General features: G+C 39.0%; 1 protein-coding gene across 1 annotated transcript in view; it reads right to left on the bottom strand.

Moving 5' to 3' along the window:
- Positions 1-12,706: 12,706 nt before the first annotated feature.
- The window catches only part of cgrrf1 (cell growth regulator with ring finger domain 1), a 33,601-nt gene continuing 27,105 nt past the window's right edge, over positions 12,707-19,202 (bottom strand). Inside the window, exon 6 of the mRNA XM_072568749.1 lies at positions 12,707-18,544. Within this exon, the coding sequence (XP_072424850.1) occupies positions 18,149-18,544 (396 nt within the window). The 3' untranslated portion in view covers positions 12,707-18,148. The remainder of the gene's footprint in view (positions 18,545-19,202) is intronic.

Genomic DNA, 19,202 nt, shown 5'->3' with positions numbered 1-19,202 from the left:
TAACTTTATATGTTTCTTAACTTCCCTCGTCAGCCACGGCCACCCATGCCTCCTCCTAGGTTCTTTCTTCCTTTTTGGAATGAACTGATCCTGCACCTTCTGCATTATACACAGAAATATCTGCCATTGTTCCTCCATTGTCATCCCTGCTAAGGTATTGCACCATTGAACTTTGGCCAGCTCCTCCCTCATAGCTCCATAGTTCCCTTTATTCAACAGAAATATTGTCACTTCTGATTGTACCCTCTCCCTCTCAAATTGCAGATTGAAGCTTATTGTATTATGGTCACTACTTCCCAATGGCTCCTTCACTTCGAGGTCCCTGATCAATTCTGGTTCGTTGCACAATACCAGATCCAGAATTGCCTTCTCCCTGGTAGGCTCCAGCACCAACTGTTCTAAGAATCTATCTTGGAGGCACTCCACAAAGTCTCTTTCTTAAGGTCCAATACCATCCTGATTCTCCCAGTCTACCTGCATGTTAAAATCCCCCATAACAACTGTAGTAACATCTTTGTGACAGGCCAATTTCAGCTCCTGATTCAACTTACATCCGACATCCAGACTACTGTTTGGGGGCCTGTAGATGACTCCCAAGAGGGTCTTTTGACCCTTAGTATTTCTCAGCTCTATCCATACTGACTCTACATCCCCTGATTCTAGGTCTCCCCGCACAAGGGACTGAATATCCTCCCTTACCAACAAGGCCACCCCACCCCCTCTGCCCATCAGTCTGTCCTTACGATAGCACGTATAGCCTTGAATATTCATTTCCCAGGCCCTGTCCCCATGAAGCCACGTCTCAGGTATCCCCACAATATCGTATCTGCCAATTTCCAAAAGAGCCTCAAGCTCATCCATCTTATTTATAATGCTTCGTGCATTCATATATATTATTTTTAATTTGTTACTGCCCTCACCCTTCCCATTAACTCCTATTTCACTTAACCTTACAGAATGGTCCCTTTCTGAATTTTCTGCTTCATTGATACAGTTATCTTTCTTGACTTCCCTTGTTCTGACTTTCCCTTCAATTTCCCCCCCGCTACTTAGTTTAAACGTAGCTGTGTTGCAGTAGCAAACCTGCCTGCCAGAATGCTGGTCCCCAAACTATTGAGGTGCAAACCGTCTCTCTTGTATAATTTATGCTTACCACAAAACATACCCCAGTGATCCAAGAATTTAAATCCTTGCTTCCTGCACCAGTTCCCCAGCCACATGTTCAGGTCCATTATCTCCCTGTTTCTGGCCTCACCAGCCCGAGGAACTGGAAGCAAACCGGAGATAACCACCTTGGACGTCCTGCTTTTCAGCCTTCTTCCTAGTTCTCTGAAGTCCCGCTGTAATATGTTCCTCCTCTTCTTCCCGACATCATTTGTGCTGACATGTACCACCACCTCTGGCTCTTCACCTTCGTCCTTGAGGATTTCCTGCACTCTGTCTGTGATGTCTTTAACCCTGGCACCAGGAAGGCAACACACCATCCTTAAGTCCCGCCTGCTGCCTCAAAAACCCCGGTCAGTTCCTCTCACTATGGAGTCCCCTATTACCACGGCTCTGTGCGATGTCCGACTCTTCCGCTCTGTCTCCACGTCAACTTTTGATTGACAGACCTGGCCGCCTCGCGGACTGGTAGTGTTATCTGTCTCTATTGTTTCCAAAAGATTCAACTTGTTCCTGACAGGTACTTCCCCTGGGGTCTCTCGCACCTGTCTCCTCTCTGCCTTACTCATCGTCTGTTCTCTTCTGCTCTCTTCTGGTATGGTCGGTGTAATAACCTCGCTAAAGGTCTTGTCCAGAAAGATCTCGTTCTCTCGGATGAGTCTAAGGTCCTCGAGTTTTTTCATCAGTGCTGCAATATGCTCTGTCAGTAGCTGAACGTGCACACACTTTCCACATTTATACGAGCCAGACACACCAGAGTTGTTGACCTCCCACATCAAGCACGTAGCACACTGAACCAGCTTGGCAGTCATGTCTTCACTCTCTTCAACTGTGGCGTAATCACTTCACTCAACCTCCTTGTCAAAGACTCCTGAGCTAAAGCCTCACTTTTCACTGCACAGGAACTTCCTTAGACCCTCTTTTTGGGGCAAGTCTGTGGACTTTTAATTTAGGTTAGAGGAGGAGGAGGGTGGGAGGGAGGCCCTACTTTGGAGGACCTGGGGTCTAGAACACACCCACTCAAATAACGATCACTTATCTTCCCGACCGGCTTTGTGCTCTGACTTCACTTCCGCCCAGCATCGCCGTTCTCTGCTGCAAAAAGACCGTTGGCGTCGAGGTAAGTTCTTAAATAACAATCACTTACCTTCCCCACTGACTTCACTTCCGCCTAGCACCCGCTGTTCTCTGCCACAAATATCACTTTGCGATGTGATCTGATCTACAAATAATTTGTATTCTTTATCACAACTGAACATCCTTTACCAGTAGTTTTAATCTTTGTGAGGGGGTATGAGTAAATTGCTTATGCAATTTCCATATAATCCTTTTTAATCCTCCTAATTTACAAGTTTACCACTTTACCAAGTAAAAATATTTTCATTCTCCATTTTGAAATGAATTTTTTTTATTTTTCATTGGAGACTCAGTAATATGGGCATGTCACTATGGATGACATCAGAGCTTATGAAATAATGCAGAAAGAACCACTGCCTGTAAAGATGGCAATGAATTGCACCTCGAACTTCCATATTCTTTGATCCAGTTGTTGCCTGCTTCGTCCAGGATTTCCAAATAACATTTCAGTCAATTGGTACAAGACACTGTTGAGATACAATCACCATGATTGAATAAGTCAGCAACTAAAACAATTAAGGGCCAACTTAAGGCGTTGGCCAGGAACACCACATGTCGTTGCTGTTCATCCTCATCATATTCACTCTGAAAACTATTTGTTTTGTGAGTTGTTTCAAACCCTTGACACCTTACCCTGACATTGATATTTAGTGTCAGTGGAAACATCTATTAATTATTTCCAATGGATTGCTGGGATTCATTCATTGTTGGCTATCACCCCAATCCTACGTTTTCCCTTCATTCATGAAACTATTAAAGGTACAGCCTTTTTCAAAAATCTTTCAGCAATTTCATCCTTATATGGGTGCCTGTGATTAGGCCTTCTTCTCTAGAGTGAGTAATCATTGAGACTGCCATTCACTATATCACTGTAGAGCCCACTTAATGGTTAGGTCCTAGGGAGTGTTGCTGATCAAAGAGACCTTAGAGTGCAGGTTCATGGTTCCTTGAAAGTGGAGTTGCAGGTAGATAGGATAGTGAAGAAGGCGTTTGGTATGCTTTCCTTTATTGGTCAGAGTACTGAGTACATGAGTTGGGATGTTGTGTTGCGGCTGTATAGGTCATTAGTTAGGCCACTTTTAGGATACTGGGTGCAATTCTTGTCTTCTTCCTATTGGAAGGATGTCGTGAAACTTGAAAAGGTTCAGAAAAGAGTTATAAGGATGTTGTCAGGGTTGGAAGATTTGAGCTGTAGGGAGAGGCTGAACAGGCTGGGGCTGTTTTCCCTGGAGCGTCGGAGGCTGAGGGATGACCTTATAGAGGTTTATAAAATCATGAGGGACATGGATAGGATAAATAGACAAAATCTTTTCACTGGGGTGGGGGAGTCCAGAAGTAGAGGGCATAGGTTTAGGATGAGAGGAGAAAGATATAAAAGGGAACTAAGAGACAACTTTTTCATGCAGAGGGTGAAACGTGTATGAAATTGTCTGCCAGGAAAGTGGTGAAGGCTAGTACAATTACAGCATTTATTTGGCATCTGATGGGCATATGAATAGAAAGAGTTTGGAGGGCTATGGGCTGGGTACTGGCAGGTGGAATGAGATTGGGTTGGGATATCTGGTTGGCATGGATAAGTTGGACCAAAGGGCCTGTTCCCATGCCGTATATCTCTATGACTCTATGACTCCCAATGTCCTTTGCAAAGGTAGCTGGAAATGATTGTGTGCCTAAAAATATTTTAGGGCAGTAGACCTTTGTTATTACAGAATCGAACAACTGTCAAAATCAAAAGTTTATTGTGTGCAGAATATGTATGCATTCTCACTTTTCAAACATCAGGACTTGACTTTGACATTTCTAGATTGAATTTCTTTAATCTTTTATGTAGCCTTTCAAACTCCATGTGATATTTTTCAATGAAATAATTGTCCACCTTATTAAACTTATCAAATACTGACTTGTCTGCTTCCAACAAATCATCCTTTCTGTAAAATATCTGCCCAGCTTATATTAGAATCTCCAAATCCTTTTGGTATCCGGGTTTGTTATATACAGTTCCAAACATATTTTCATATTTATTTTAGATTTTTAAAAGTTTATTTTTAAATGTTTATTTTTAATTTTGCTCCCTCCTAGTAATGATAAAGCTAAAGCCTTACCTTGCTTTTCCTTGCTTAGAGAACTGACCTGAATCCACAACTCTAACTCATTCTTCTCCTTGGCTTCAATCTTGAAGAAATCAGTGGACAATCATAATTGCAGTGTGGATCAACCACCACTTTAAAGGCTACCAGGAGCTTTGTTTCTACCAGAAACAGTAATTACCTCTAACTTTCCTTATTTTCCCATTTGAAGAGATTAAGGTGAATCCTCTGCTATAAGCCAATAACCCCACTGGGGAAGAACCTATTTCTTTTTTTTCCTCAACACATTAAGAATGAACAAATACCAAACGCTGCCCACAGAGAGATGGTGTAACAATAACAAAACACCAAAAAGGTAGAGTAGCAGGGATAGCACTAAATCAAAATAGTGTTGTAAGGGTGGATAATGCACTCCAACTCCTCACCTCTCACTAAGTGCTTTGAAGGTTCTGATGGACATCATGAACTTCCTTTCAAGGACCCAGTTCTTTTAAAAACATTTTAATCAAACTGCTCAGACATATTATGATACGGGTGGCACGGTGGTGCAGTGGTTAGCACTGCTGCCTCACAGTGCCAGAGACCTGGGTTCAATTCCTGCCTCAGGCGACTGACTGTGTGGAGTTTGCACATTCTCCCCGTGTCTGCGTGGGTTTCCTCCAGGTGCTCCGGTTTCCTCCCACAATCCAAAGATGTGTACGTCGGGTGAATTGGCCATGCTAAATTGCCCGTAGTGTTAGGTAAAGGGGTAAATGTAGGGGAATGGGTGGGTTATGCTTCGGCGGGTCGGTGTGGACTTGTTGGGCCGAAGGGCCTGTTTCCACACTGTAAGTAATCTAATCTAATCTCTGGACCTGAACCCAGGCCTTCTGGCACAGATCTAATGACACAACCACTGCACCAGAAAGTGTCTTCCAATAATCCAGCTCTTTTATTGTATTTTTAGAAAAGTTAAATTGCAGGAACATTTTGCAATGGTGTCAACCTGAGGTGCTGCCTTTGATGCCTGTCTCTGATATCCTCAATCAACAGTAAGTATTTTTATTCAGCTTAGTTATTTTAACCAACTTGATTAGACATGCCATGACTCACTACTAGGACCAGAACCTTCTGGCCCAGAGCTACAGGCACCACAAAAGTCCACCAAGAACACAGCTCTTTTTATTAATGGGATCCACCACCAAATCATCCATGTCACTAATTAAAATAACAATTAACAAGCCTGGGGCTGGGGACAGGATAACAACAAAATCAAGGAGGATCTTGTGGTGCAGTGGTAACATCCCTACCTCTGGACCAGGACCTGCTCCAGGCGTGTATAATTACATCTCTGAACAGATTGATTTTTAAAAGGAAACTCATGCAACATCAACAAAAATAGGGAACGTGAGGGAATGAGGAAGGGGCTAAATCAAAATGGACTTCAAATGGATAGAACCCTTTTTTGAATACGCACTACCAAATCACCCTATACTAATTAACAAACACTATGCACAGGGGCAGAGAATCCCACTCTTTTGTTTGAAGTACAACTGTTTTATTGATTCTTCGTAATAGATGGGTTTGAAGGAGCAAATCAGTCTTCAATTTCAAATTAATTCATATGGACTAGAACTTGGCCACTTATTCATAAAATATTGCAAAGTGCTGGGTGCAAAATTGAGTTTTATTACGAAAACACCAACAATATCCTGCCTTGAGGAATTAGGAAGGGAAGCAAGAATTAAGTCCTGGAAGAATCAGTCATGACATAGATTATAAAAGCAGGGAGGTCATGTTGAAGCTATACAGAATTTTGATTAGGCCACAGCTGGAGTACTGTGTGCAGTTCCAGTCACCTCACTATAGGAAGGATGTGATCGCATTGTAGGGGTTGCAAAGGAGATTCACTGGGATATTGCCTGGGATGGAGCATTGCAGCAGAAGAGAGCCAGGATAAGCTCAGGATCCAAGAGGTTTGAGAGGATACCGGATAGCAGTGTATAAGATTATGAAGAGCATTAACGGGTGAATAGAAAGCAGCTGTTCATCTTAGTTGAAGGAGGAGGAGAGGCGGGGACTTGAGGAAAAATTATTTCACCCAGGCAGGGGTCTGGAATGCACACTCTGGGTGGGAAACATCACAACCTTTAAAAAGTATTTGGATGAGCACTTGATGTGTCATAATATTCAAGGCTGTGGGCTTAGAGTAGGTAAGTGGGACTAGTATAGGGATGGTATATTCTGGGTGGTATGGACTTGGTGGCCAAAGGGCCTCTTCTGTGCTGTATAATTCTATGGGTAAAGAGTGGAATTTAGGATCAATAACTTGAAATGAAAGGGACAGGAAATTGGAAAATATGTAATAACAACTTCATATTTATAAAGGGCCTTTGATGCAGAAGAACACTCAAAGGCATTTAGCAAGATCTAATCAAATTAACATGGATACTGAGACAAAGAATAAGCAACAAAACTTGCTCAAAAACCTTTGGTTTTCAGGAAGCTAAGTAAGAAATTTGTGGACAAACAGTGGGTTTTAAGAAGGAAATCTAACACATGATGTTTAGATAGCTAAGTGGGCAGACACCAATAATGGATTGAAGGTTGGGGAGGGGACCTGATTACATTACAGGTGAACACTAGACAAATGGAGAGTTCTTAGCAGTGAAGGTTATGGGATAGGGTGGGGTTTGGGTCTGGTTGGGATGCTTTTCGGAGGGTCTGTGCAGACTAGGTGGGCTGAGTGGACTCTATCTGCACTATTGCGATTCTATTCCCAATAGATTATACTCAGTCCCAATGTCCAAATCATTTATATATGTGTAGAGTGAAAACGAGAGCTCAAATATTGATTATGGCAGTGTCCTACTAGTCACAGCCTGCCAATGCAAGAATGACCTGTATTTCCTAGTCTCTCTTTTCTGCCAATTAGTCAATCCTTAATCCACGCAAGTACTTCCTATTCCTTGTGGATTAATTTTTTCTAACCAGCCTCCTCTGGGGGATTTTACAATTAGCCTTCTGAAAACCAAAGTATAACACAGGGATCCTCCTTTATCAATTTTGTTAGTAATATCTTCAAAAAATACTAAGTTCATCAAACATGATTTACTATTCACAAATTCATGCCATACCCAATCAATTGTCAGTGATATGTCTATTTATCTCATTCTTCACATTTTCTAACATTTTAACATTTTCCTTACAACAAATATATGACTAACAGGTATGTAATTCCCTGGTTTCTCTCTCACTCCTTTCTTAAATAATGCAATGACATTTCCTAAATTCCAAGTTGTAGGAATCTTTCCAGAATTGATGAAATTTTAGAAGATAATTACTAAAGTACAACCACCTCCATAGCCACTTTCTTCAAGACTCTGGGATGTAGACTGAGACAATTTTTTGTGTGTATGTAGATTTCTCTTGTAACTTACAAAAATATTTGAAACTGTAAAACTGATAGGTTTTACTATAATTTACACTATTACTCCCCAGAACTAACATTGCCATTTTTTGGAAGTGAACTATATAATGAGAATATGGTTAGTATGGTTAGTATTGGATAGTATGGTTGATTCCTGGTGCAATTTTCACTTTGAACATATAGTGCCCCCTGCAGGATTTCCTGTCAGCACCATTAACTTATAAAATATGTCCTTATATTTCTATTATCTGTGATTCATTTTGCCATAGCCATATTTTCAAAATAATTTAAATAGCAACCTGCAAATGCCTGACACAATAAATTACTAACATCAGCCTAAATGATGAGATCAACATTACCTGTCGGAGCGCCTGATGAAGGAGCGTCGCTCTGAAAGCTCGTGCTTCCAATTAAACATGTTGGGACTATAACCTGGTGTTGTGTGATTTTTAAGTTTGTACACCTCAGTCCAACAGTGGCATCTCCAAATCAACATTACCCGTGATAGATTGAACTGCAAAGCAACAGTCTAATTGTGACAGAAACAGAATATACTGACACAGTAGTTTTTTCTTACAAGGTTGTAGGCTTGATAATATTGGGGATATGCAAAGGAGGAGTATTAGGCTACTTAGACCCTCAAGCCTGGTCTGCCTCAATCATAGCAGCTTACCTTTGTTAACATCACATACCTGCAACACCCCCATATCCCTTTAAGTTGTTTGTAAATAGAAATCTATCAATCGGTCTTGAAATTACATAATTACTGAGCTTCCACAACCCTCTGGAGTAGAAAATTCTAAAGATTTGCCATTCTCTCAGTGAAAAATTCCTCATTTCAGTTCTAATGGCTTGCCTTTTACTCGGAAACTGTATCCCCCAGTTCTGGACCCCACAAGTTGGGCGGCATGGTGGCACAGTGGTTAGCACTGCTGCCTCACAGTGCCAGAGAGCTGGGTTCAATTCCTGCCTCAGGCGACTAAGTGTGTGGAGTTTGCATGTTCTCCCTGTGTCTGTGTGGGTTTCCTCTGGGTGCTCCGGTTTCCTCCCACAGCCCAAAGATGTGCAGGTCAGGTGGATTGGCCATGCTAAATTGCCCGTAGTGTTAGGTTAGGGGTATGGGTGGGTTGCGCTTCGGCAGGGTGGTGTGGACTTGTTGGGCCGAAGGGCCTGTTTCCACACTGTAAGTAATCTAATCTTAAAAAAAAAGTTTGATAAGTTTCTTTTGACATCACCTCTCATTCTTCTAAACTCCAGAGAATACAGACCCTGTCTCCTCAATCTCTCCTCAAAGGGTAATCCTGCCATCTGAATAATCACTCCAATGAAACTCACTGCACTCTTTCCACGGCAAGTATAAATTTCCTTGACAAGGGAGCGAGAACTGCACACCAGTGTTTTATACAATTGAAAAAATCTTCTTTGTTCCTGTACTCAAATTGCCTTGGTCATAAAGGATAAAATACCATTTGTTTTCCAAATTGCTTGTTGCATGTTCATGATAGCTTTCAGTGACTTGTAATCTTTTGGACATCAACACTTTCAATACTCATCATTCATGAAATACTGTATACCTTTGTTCCTCCTATCAAAGTGGTCGATTTCAAATTTCTCCACATGATATTCTATTTCCCATGTTCTTGCTTACTCTACTGGCTAACTAAACCCTATTGAGTTTCTTTTCATCTTCCTTACAATTCACATTTCCTCCACATTTTATATCATTTGCAAACTTGGAATTATTACAATTGGTTCCCACATATAAATCATTGATACAGATTGAGAACAATATGGTCCCAAGCATTAATCTTTGTGAGAGCCCACTGAGCACATTGAACAACCTGAGAATGACTGTTTATTCCTACTCTCTTCTTTCTGATGGTTGACCAATCTTATGTTTATGCCTGTATATTACCACCTCTAATTCCACGAATTTCAGTTTTGCTTACTAACATCCTACATGGGACTTTATCAAACATCTGAAAATTCAAATATACCACAACCACTGGTTCCACCTCATCAACTCTATTAGTAAGTCAAACAACTTTATTGGATTTTTCAAACATGATTTGACTCTGTCATGCAATTATTTTCTAAATGTTCAATGATTATACTTTTTAAAATAGATTGAAGCATGTTCCCCCTTATTGATGTCAGGCTAATAAGTCTGCTGGTTGTTTTGGGAGATGGGGCACAGGGGTAGTTATATTAGCAATCTTCCAATCCACAGGAACCATAGCAGAATTAATAGAATTTTCAAAGACACTGATCATTGCATCCATTATCTCTGCAGCTATCCCTTTCAAATCTCTAGGGTAAAAGATCTGGGAATGCGTTAACGTCAGTTTCAATAATTCCCCCATTCACAGTTTTCTTTTAATTCCACATTAACACTAGATTCTTGGATCTTAATTATTTGAGGGAGACTTCTTGTATCTTCCTCTTTGTAGACAGACACACTGTACTCACTTAGCTTCTCTACCATTTCTCTATTTTCTGTTGTAAATTTATCTTTGTGAATCTTTTTCTTTCTACGTAACAATGAGAGGGATTTGGAGAGAAACTTGCAGGTGGTATCTTACCCATGTATCTGCTGTCCTTGCCATTGTGGATGCAAGTTGTCATTTTGAAAGGTGTTTGAAGAATCTTGGTGAATTCCTGCAGTGCATCTTGTAGGTAGCAGACATGACTGCTACTGTGCATTGATGGTGGATGTGGTGTCAAATCAAGTTGTTCGAGTTTTCAAATACTGACCATAGTTTTGGCCAGAAATTTTCTGCTCTTCTTCAAAATTGTGTCGTGAGATCTTTAATGTCCACCTTAGACAAAACCTCAATCTAACTTCTTAGCTGAAAGACAACATCTGTAACATCATAACACTTCCTCAGTAGTGCTCAAATCTCAGACAGCATTTGGAATAAGGCCATTTTAGTTGATCAAGAGAATTCATTGAAATTTGTGCCTAACAAAAGCAGTGACCAGGTAGTTACAGATTTTGGGAGTAACAGAATACAGGACACGGATTGCTTAGCTTGTGGAGAGACCAATCAAATTCTACAAGAAAAGATTTTATTACTAGAGTTTAGAATTGTTGTTACAGCAGATCCAAAACAAGGTGATAATGGAAAATCTTCAAAGGTCAGTACAAAATATAGAGTTCAATGAAGTGTTAGAAAAATGAGCTGTAGTTTTTTAAAAATTGTTTTTTGTAATGTAATCCATTTGACAGCCTTTTGACCATAAAATGTTATTTTTAAAAAGTTAGCTATAATGTGACTTAATCATTTCAGATCACTTCTTTTTATTTCATTCATGAATCGTGGGCTTTGTTTGCTTGGCCATCATTTATTGCCCGTCCCTAATTCCCCAGAGGGCAGTGAAGTGTCAATTGCATTGTTGTGTCAATCACATTGTTGTGTATCTGGAGTTGCATATTGGTCAGACCAGGTAAGGACAGCAGTTTCCATCCCTAAAGGAAATTAGTGAACCAGTCGGGTTTTACAACAACTGACAACAGTTTCACTGTTATAAATACTTTTAATTCCAGATTTTTATTGAATTCAAACCTAGGTCCCAAGAACATTACCTGGGTGTCTAGATTACTAGTCTTATGAAAACATCATGTGGTCATTGCTTTGTCAACCTTAAAGATTACAAATACTCATTTTATACTACTGACATATATGGGACAGTTGTCTTTTCACAACGAGATTCATCTCTGAAAATTGTGAGATAACGTTTAGGAAATGGACCATGATTCAACTTCAGCCACTTCATATGAATTTTAGGACCAGCCCTTATTTTGGAAAGGCTGGGGATTTTGTTGGACCAAGCTGCCAACTATTCGGTCTCTTGTTGTTGAAACCTGTAGCAGAGCTTCTTTTGCCAACTTAAAAGGGAAAAGGTGCCATACAGGCATGGAATGTAAGGCCTCAGCTTGCCAATATGAAAAGGGCTATTAAAAAAAACAGTACTTCTGAGGTGCTTCAGACATGTTAGCCAAAAATTGACATGCCATGCCAATGCTAGCATAACTTCCAATTTAGCATATAAGCTTAATGAGTCTTTATGCCCCAAATCCCTTTATCTCCAAAACAGGTATCAATATAGATCCTTCAAACTAATTGTTCAGAAGAGCAGTAGCTACAGACAAATACCTCTGCTCAGATTGACAGAGGACTAAGCTATCCCCACTAGTATTTGCAGCCCATCAGTACAAAAAGTGATTTATATTTTACACACAAGCAGTCACACTGCTGGAAAAGGCTCCTCCTCCAGACTCTGTACTTTACACATAAAAGGTAGATTTCAATCTCTTTAAGGTAGCATGACAAGTCCCCTGTATAAAAGTTACTTGATAGGCAACACAGATTTCTAAACACATGAGACTTGATTAAAGCCAGACTATCCTTTTCATAATGCTGAGCATATACTTCATAAAAATCCAATATATCTGTGTGCTGGAAATAAGCAGTAGAACTAGAAATCTCTAATAGATACAAATGGGATTTTCTTTTAAAAAATTAACATTCAAATGTGTTGCTTACTAGATTAATTAATTATAACATTCTCCATTTGTTTTTGCTTTTTCAAATAAGGAATGTTATGATTATGACTATTTAGTGTGAAAGAGCAAACTTATTTATTTTGACATTTTGTGGAATATTCAGCAATTGTTCTGTAATGACCAGATAATCGACTGTTCCTAAATAGTCTGAAAACAAAACCCTGAGATACGTGTAGAACTACAGCTGTTAATTGATTGCGTTGAGTAGTTTGGATGGTTAATAATTTTTGATCTGTTTTCATTCAAGGCTCCTACTTACAATTCCAACCATTGTGTTGCTTTTTATTTAAAAAAAAAAATAGCATTTACACAACAAAACTTCAACATTTCATGGAAGTGTAAGGCAAAATGACCTCTGTATACTTTACTTGCCCTATTGTAAACAATCAAATAAAATTACACTTTTTAGTTTCGAACGTTGACACCCTCAAGAATCATTATGTGAAAACAGTACTGAATCACTGCTAAACATTAAAAGAGCCAAAATTTGAAAGTGATTAATGAAGATGTGTATTTTAGGAAAGGAGATATTTGAGTAGTTTGGAAGTAAAGGTAAAAAGCAAACTTTTTGTTCACTTTTATTTCCATGAGACTACCTGGAAAACCTGATGTTATATTTTCGGCATTGTACAAGTAATTCATAGCTTAATATAAACGAGACATGCACCATATGTTTATTATTCTATTAGAACATTGACCTATATTACAAGTTCAAAGAACCCACATTCTCAGCCATCATCATTGGCTAAAAAATGGTAATAATTCACATTATCATTACCATGGTTCACAATATATAAATTCATTTTAAAAAGCTTATATACATACTGTACAGCATCATATTTATTTTCTGGGCACAGGGCCTACTTCAAAAGATTTACAGCACTCCAGACTCTCAATAAATACTGGAGGAGTTTTAACTCCTGAAAACTTCCAGTTTGGAGATGTGAAAATGTTAAAAATCTGTTACCTGGTTTTAACAAAAGTGGGTTAGCAATACTAATATTATAATGAGGCAGTATGCCTTTTATTTCAGCAACATGCTCAATTTAAACATGTTTGATTGATTAATTTTATTGTCACGTGTACCTGGGTACAGGAGTACAGCGCCATCTTAGAGTACAATAGTTAGAATTAAAAACAAGAGCGGAAATTTTAAAAGAAACAGAAACAAAAGGAAAAGAAAATGTCCAGATCAGCCTCGCTGCCATGAGTTTTCAGCAAATGACTCCAGGATAGTATATTCTGGTATCAGAGGAGAAAGTGAGGACTGCAGATGCTGGAGATCAGAGCTGAAAATGTGTTGCTGGAAAAGCGCAGGTCAGGAAGCATCCAAGGAGCAGGAGAATCGACGTTTCAGGCAAGAGCCCTTCCTGAAGAAGGGCTCATGCCCGAAACATCGATTCTCCTGCTCCTTGGATGCTGCCTGACCTGCTGCGCTTTTCCAGCAACACATTTTCAGCTTCGTTTCTGTTATCAGAATCAAGTATGTTTTTCAGTGGTTGCAGAGGAACTGAGCTGGTAAACAGCAAGGGGTAGTGATCCACATTGGGACCAATAACAGCCTGAAAAGTTGGACAGTAAATGTAGTGCAGTAATCAAAACTTAAGGCGCTAAGAACAAAGATTGAGATACTGGAAATTTTAAATGAAAAATTTATTTGAAAAATTCAGCAGGTTAAGTAGCACCTGTGCAGAGAGAAAACAGGGTTATTTTTTCAGGTTGAGTGACCCATTATCAGAATCGACTCAGACTAGAACATTTCAGAGAATGTTCACTTGATTTACTCCTGGGGTTAAGGGGTTATCTTGTGAAGGAAGTTTGGGCCCTATCTATTGGATTTTAGAGGAGGTGATCTATTGAAATGCACAAGGTCCAAGGGACTTGAAAAGGTGGACGGTGGAAGGTGGCATTTCCTTATGCGAGAGATTAGAGTCAAGGAACAGTTTAAAAATGAGAAGTCTCCCATTTGAGACAGAAAGGAGGAGAAATGTTCTCGCTAAGTAGTTTGTTTAATTCTCTTTTACGGAGAATAGTGGAGGCAGAGTCACTGAATATTAGCAAGACAGAGGTGCTTATACTTGACTAACAGGAAGTCAAAGGGTATGGGAGATACAAGGGAAAGTAGGGTTGAGGTCATGAGCACATTAGCTATAATCTTACCAAAAGGCACAGTAGGCTTGATGACAGAATTGCCTACACCTGTTCCTAATTCATATATACACATGCAAGTGGTAATCTACAGAATTATTACTAGTTTTGTGCAGAAGTGAATTGGAGGATAATACAGATCTGTCAACAGTTAGAGAGACTGGATAAGAGCTAGGACTTGAGATTCCTGGAACATTGAGACCAGATCTGGGGCCGACATAACTCATACAGACAAGTTGCACCTAAACAGATTTGCTTGTGGGTCAACTTGCTAGTGCTCTTGAGGAGGATTGACAGCAGCTAACATCAGAGAGAAATATCAAGATGCATAGAACTCTTGGAGATGATAAATAGCATTAGGAAATAGATATCAGGTGGTTTAGATTAAGGGAAAAAAGTAATCTACTCCACATTAGGGTTACTATGCATGTATATGAGAACATGAAAGGCAGTAAATAAGATTGATAAGAATGCAGGCAAGGATTGCCACGTGGAAATATGAAGTCCTGGCTATATCAGAGACCTAGTTCAAAGAAAGGTAGGAATGGAATACAAGTTGACTAGAGATGATTTGGACACAGGCGTGGTTTATTTTCAAGGGGAAAGATCAAGAAAACAAATCCAAAGCTCCCTGGATGATGAAAAAGTAGAGATGATGAAAAAAAAGTATGTTTATTTCTCCAGTGGCTAATACACTATGTATTGGGTTAAAATATATGAACTTGACGAAAAATAAAAGATCATGGAAAAAAACTTCTGATGAAGAGTCAAAATGTTAACCCTGCTTTCTCTCCACAGATGCTGCCAGAACTGCTGAACTTTTCCAGCAATTTCAGTTGTTTCAGATCTACAGTTCTTTACTTTATTAAAAAGAAGACTATCAGCTAACACAAAAGGAAATCCAAAACGCTTTGACAGGGATATAAATATTAAAAAGGCTGATAAAAGTAGGGGTGGGTTGAGAGGCAGGGAGCATAGCGGAGGTATTAAATACTTTGCATCTAAGTTTACCAAGGAAGATGATGCTACATAAATCATGGTAAAGGAGATAATAATTCATGCACTTGAAGGGTTTTAAATTTCTAAAGACACTGGATAGGCTAACTGCATTTACATTGACTAGCTACCAGGACCAAATGCAATACATTGAAGGATGCATGAGGGAAGTGCAAGTGGAGATGACAGAGGTACTGGGCATAATTTTCCCATCTTCCTTAAACTTGGGATGGTGCCAGAGGTCGGAAAAATTACAACCCTTGTTGTAAAAATGATATGAAGATAAATCCAGAAACTACAGGACAATCAGTTTAACCTTCATGGTGGGGAAGCTTTTACAAATTATTATTTCACAGAAATTAGTCCTTAGGGTTAATGCAGGTTAATTAATGAGAGCCAGCATAAATTTGTTATAGGCAAGCTACATTCAACTAAATTTCTGGAGTTTATTGATAAGGCATCAGAGAGGGTTGATGTTGACAGTGTATATGAATTCATAAACATTTTGTGATTTTACAATGGGAGTGAAATTATGACTGATGAAATAAAAGGGATCACAGTGATATAGATACAAAATTGGCTGAGAAACGGGAAACAGCCATAGTGTCAATTTTTCTTGGACTGGAGAAAGATGTACAATGAAGTTCCCCAGGGAGGTGTTAGGGCCATTGCTCTTTCTGGTATATTAATGATCTGGACATCTGTGAATAGAGCACAATCTCAAACTTTACAGATGATAAATTTTGAAAGCATTGTCAATAGTGAGAAGGATAGTTTAGAACCACTGACTCCATAGATAGTTGGTTGAATGGGCAGGCAATGGCAAATGAAACATAATGCAATGAAATGGGAAGTGATTCATTTTATTAGTAAGAATGAGGAGAGATAATCTAAACTAAAGGGTACAATTACAAAGGAGTACTGAAACAGAGGGACCTGAATGTATATGTAGATATGTTATTGAAAATAGCAGGGTAGATTGAAGGAATGGTTAATAAAGCATTTAATTTCATTAAAAAAGAACATAAGAGTACAACATAAAGGAGGTTATATAAACAAAAATAGAAATTGCTGGAAAAGTTCAGCAGGTTTGGAAGCATCTGTGAAGAGAAATCAGAGTTAACATTTCAGGTCCAGTGACCTTTCCTCAGAATGGAGCAGTTTTCCAGCATTGCAGTTCTTTTTGTTTTAAGAGGTTATGTTAAATTTGTATGGAATACTAGTTTGGCCTTAATAAGAGTACTGCATCCAGTTTTGGGTACTACACTTGTGAAAAAACTAAATAGAGTTTTGAAAAGATTAATGAGAATGGTTCCAGGGATGAGGAACTTCATTTTATAGATAGACTTATGAGATTGGGACCCTCTCTCGGAGAAGCTTGTGGGGAATTTCAATGGAAGTATATAAAATCATGAAGGGTCTGAAGAGAGTAGATGGGAAAAATATTCTTGATCATTCCATCAATGGGAACAGGATGGTACAATTGGCAATAGCACTGGAGACATGAAGAAAGATATTTTCATTTTTGGAATGGTTGGAATTGGAAGACACTGCCTGAGTGTGCTGGAGGCAGATTTTATTGATTCCTGATGAAGAGCATTTGCCCAAAATGTCAATTTTCCTGCTACTCTGATGCTGCCTAACCTGCTGTGCTTTTCCAGCACCACACTCTGGACTCTGATCTCCAGCATCTGTAGTCCTCACCTTTGCCTAGTAGGTTTTATTGAGGCAGATAAGAGAGTACTGAATTATTGAAAAATGAAGGAATATGCAAGGTTACAGGGAAAAGGCTAGAGTCAAACTTACTATGAGTAAATTGGTACTTTGGAAAGCCAGCATTGATATGGTAGACTGAATGGCATCCTTTTACACTAACCATTTTATGAATCTGTTGACTAAAGGGTGGGGAGGACTGCTAGAAGGCAACTATCTTTCCAGGTCATCTGCATTATCCACCTCTCATAATCAAGACTCCTGTTTAACCAACTTGTTTTATCTCCTCGAAATGACCTCTGATTTGCCCCAGATGGGCCTGAATTTTTACTCTTCTCATTCAGGCCTTTTCTAATCCCTCCTTTCTCTCTACTTCCCAAGGCCAAAGGCCTACCAGCTTGACTGACTCTCAAACCATTGCTGACTGTAGCTGGGAAACAGATGAAAAATTCTAAACAGGTCCTATTCTTAAATTACTGCCCAGTCCATGATAAGTTTTGTTGTAACAGGCATAATCACTAAGATTCTTTGAAATAGATAAGAGAAAGATCATGATTTGAAGTAAAATAAAATGAGTGAAGATTTGAATACAATTACCACTTAAGCTTGCAAGAACCTGAAACAATTTCTGGTGCAGCAATAAGTTGATGTTTAAAAATGTCAAATACTAATTTAATTAAATTAAACTGTATAAATGTTATTGTGTTCCTGGAGAAGTTTAAACGATTAACCTACTTGTTAATATAATTCCTTGAACCTTCCCACATACAAGTAAACATTATCCCTACTCAGAATCTCAATAATGTCTTAAATAACTTAATTACAAGACATCGTATGTCATCCTTCATCATGGCTTATGACTCTAGATTGCACACAGACCTTCGGTATTGTAAAAGCTGTACATGCCAAATTTATTTACTTTTTCCATTAAATATCAAGCTGTTCATTTACATCATTGTGAATGTTTTCTTCATCCGATTCTTCCCAGATACCTTCAAATGTCTGATTATCATCATCACCCTTAACTGCACCAACTTCTTCTTCTGTTCGTAAGAGGGCAAAAGATTCTGCAACAAACTCTCTGCACATGGGACATTGCTTGAAGTAGTTCACACAACAGTCACATAGACATGCATGTCTGCAAGGCAGCAGAACCCAGTTCACAGGAGCATTCTGACACACAACACAATCCTTGCTGCTTTCATTTTGAGGGTTAAGCTCCTCTTCTGTGGTGCCAAATTTTTCCAGGAGTTTTTTATCCAGGCTAGTTTCTGAAGACAGTTGTGCAGGCAAACTGGTTTCATCAACAGGTACAAAAAGTCTCTGAGCAATTAAAAAGTAGCAAGATAAAATTAAAATAGGAGAATACAGCTGGTTATGTAATATCTATTCTGAAAACTAATCACTTTATTTGCTAAACAGCCAGAGCTAAAACAATACAATTGCAAGAAATATTCCAAAAACTTCATATGCAGTCACTTTTGTTTCCTAGATAAATGTAGGACACTAAATAATTCACTCATATTCAAAAGATTTTATGCCTCGCTGAATAAGAAGGCACTTGTTGAAAGAAGCTACCATCAGCAATGCAGCACTCCCTCAACTGGTTTCACATCTAATGTGCCACAAATGATACAATATAATAAATAACTGATGTATATGAATGTGCACTTAATGACATTTATATTGTAATGTTTTGAATTTATTGGACTTTTGATAGAATTTTCAGCTCACTGCTTATATTAGGAAATGTTTCACAGTAGGAATGCGTAGAAAAGGGAAAGAGAAAACAAGAAGCAGAGACAGAGTAACAAGTAACATTCTCAGATAAAGGGAGAGAGACAAATACTAAAACTAGCTGCTGAGCAATGGTGGTAATTTATATGCTCTTCATTGAAAGTGAAGGGTGAAATAAAAAGATGAACACAAAACAGAGGAGCAAAGAAAAAAAAAACGAAGGAAATCATTTTGAAAACACGGT

Source organism: Chiloscyllium punctatum, chromosome 4, assembly GCF_047496795.1.
Source record: "Chiloscyllium punctatum isolate Juve2018m chromosome 4, sChiPun1.3, whole genome shotgun sequence".
NCBI classification, from domain to species: domain Eukaryota; kingdom Metazoa; phylum Chordata; class Chondrichthyes; order Orectolobiformes; family Hemiscylliidae; genus Chiloscyllium; species Chiloscyllium punctatum.
Note: the sequence above shows the minus strand (reverse complement) of the source record. Positions and strands in the feature narration are given on the sequence as shown.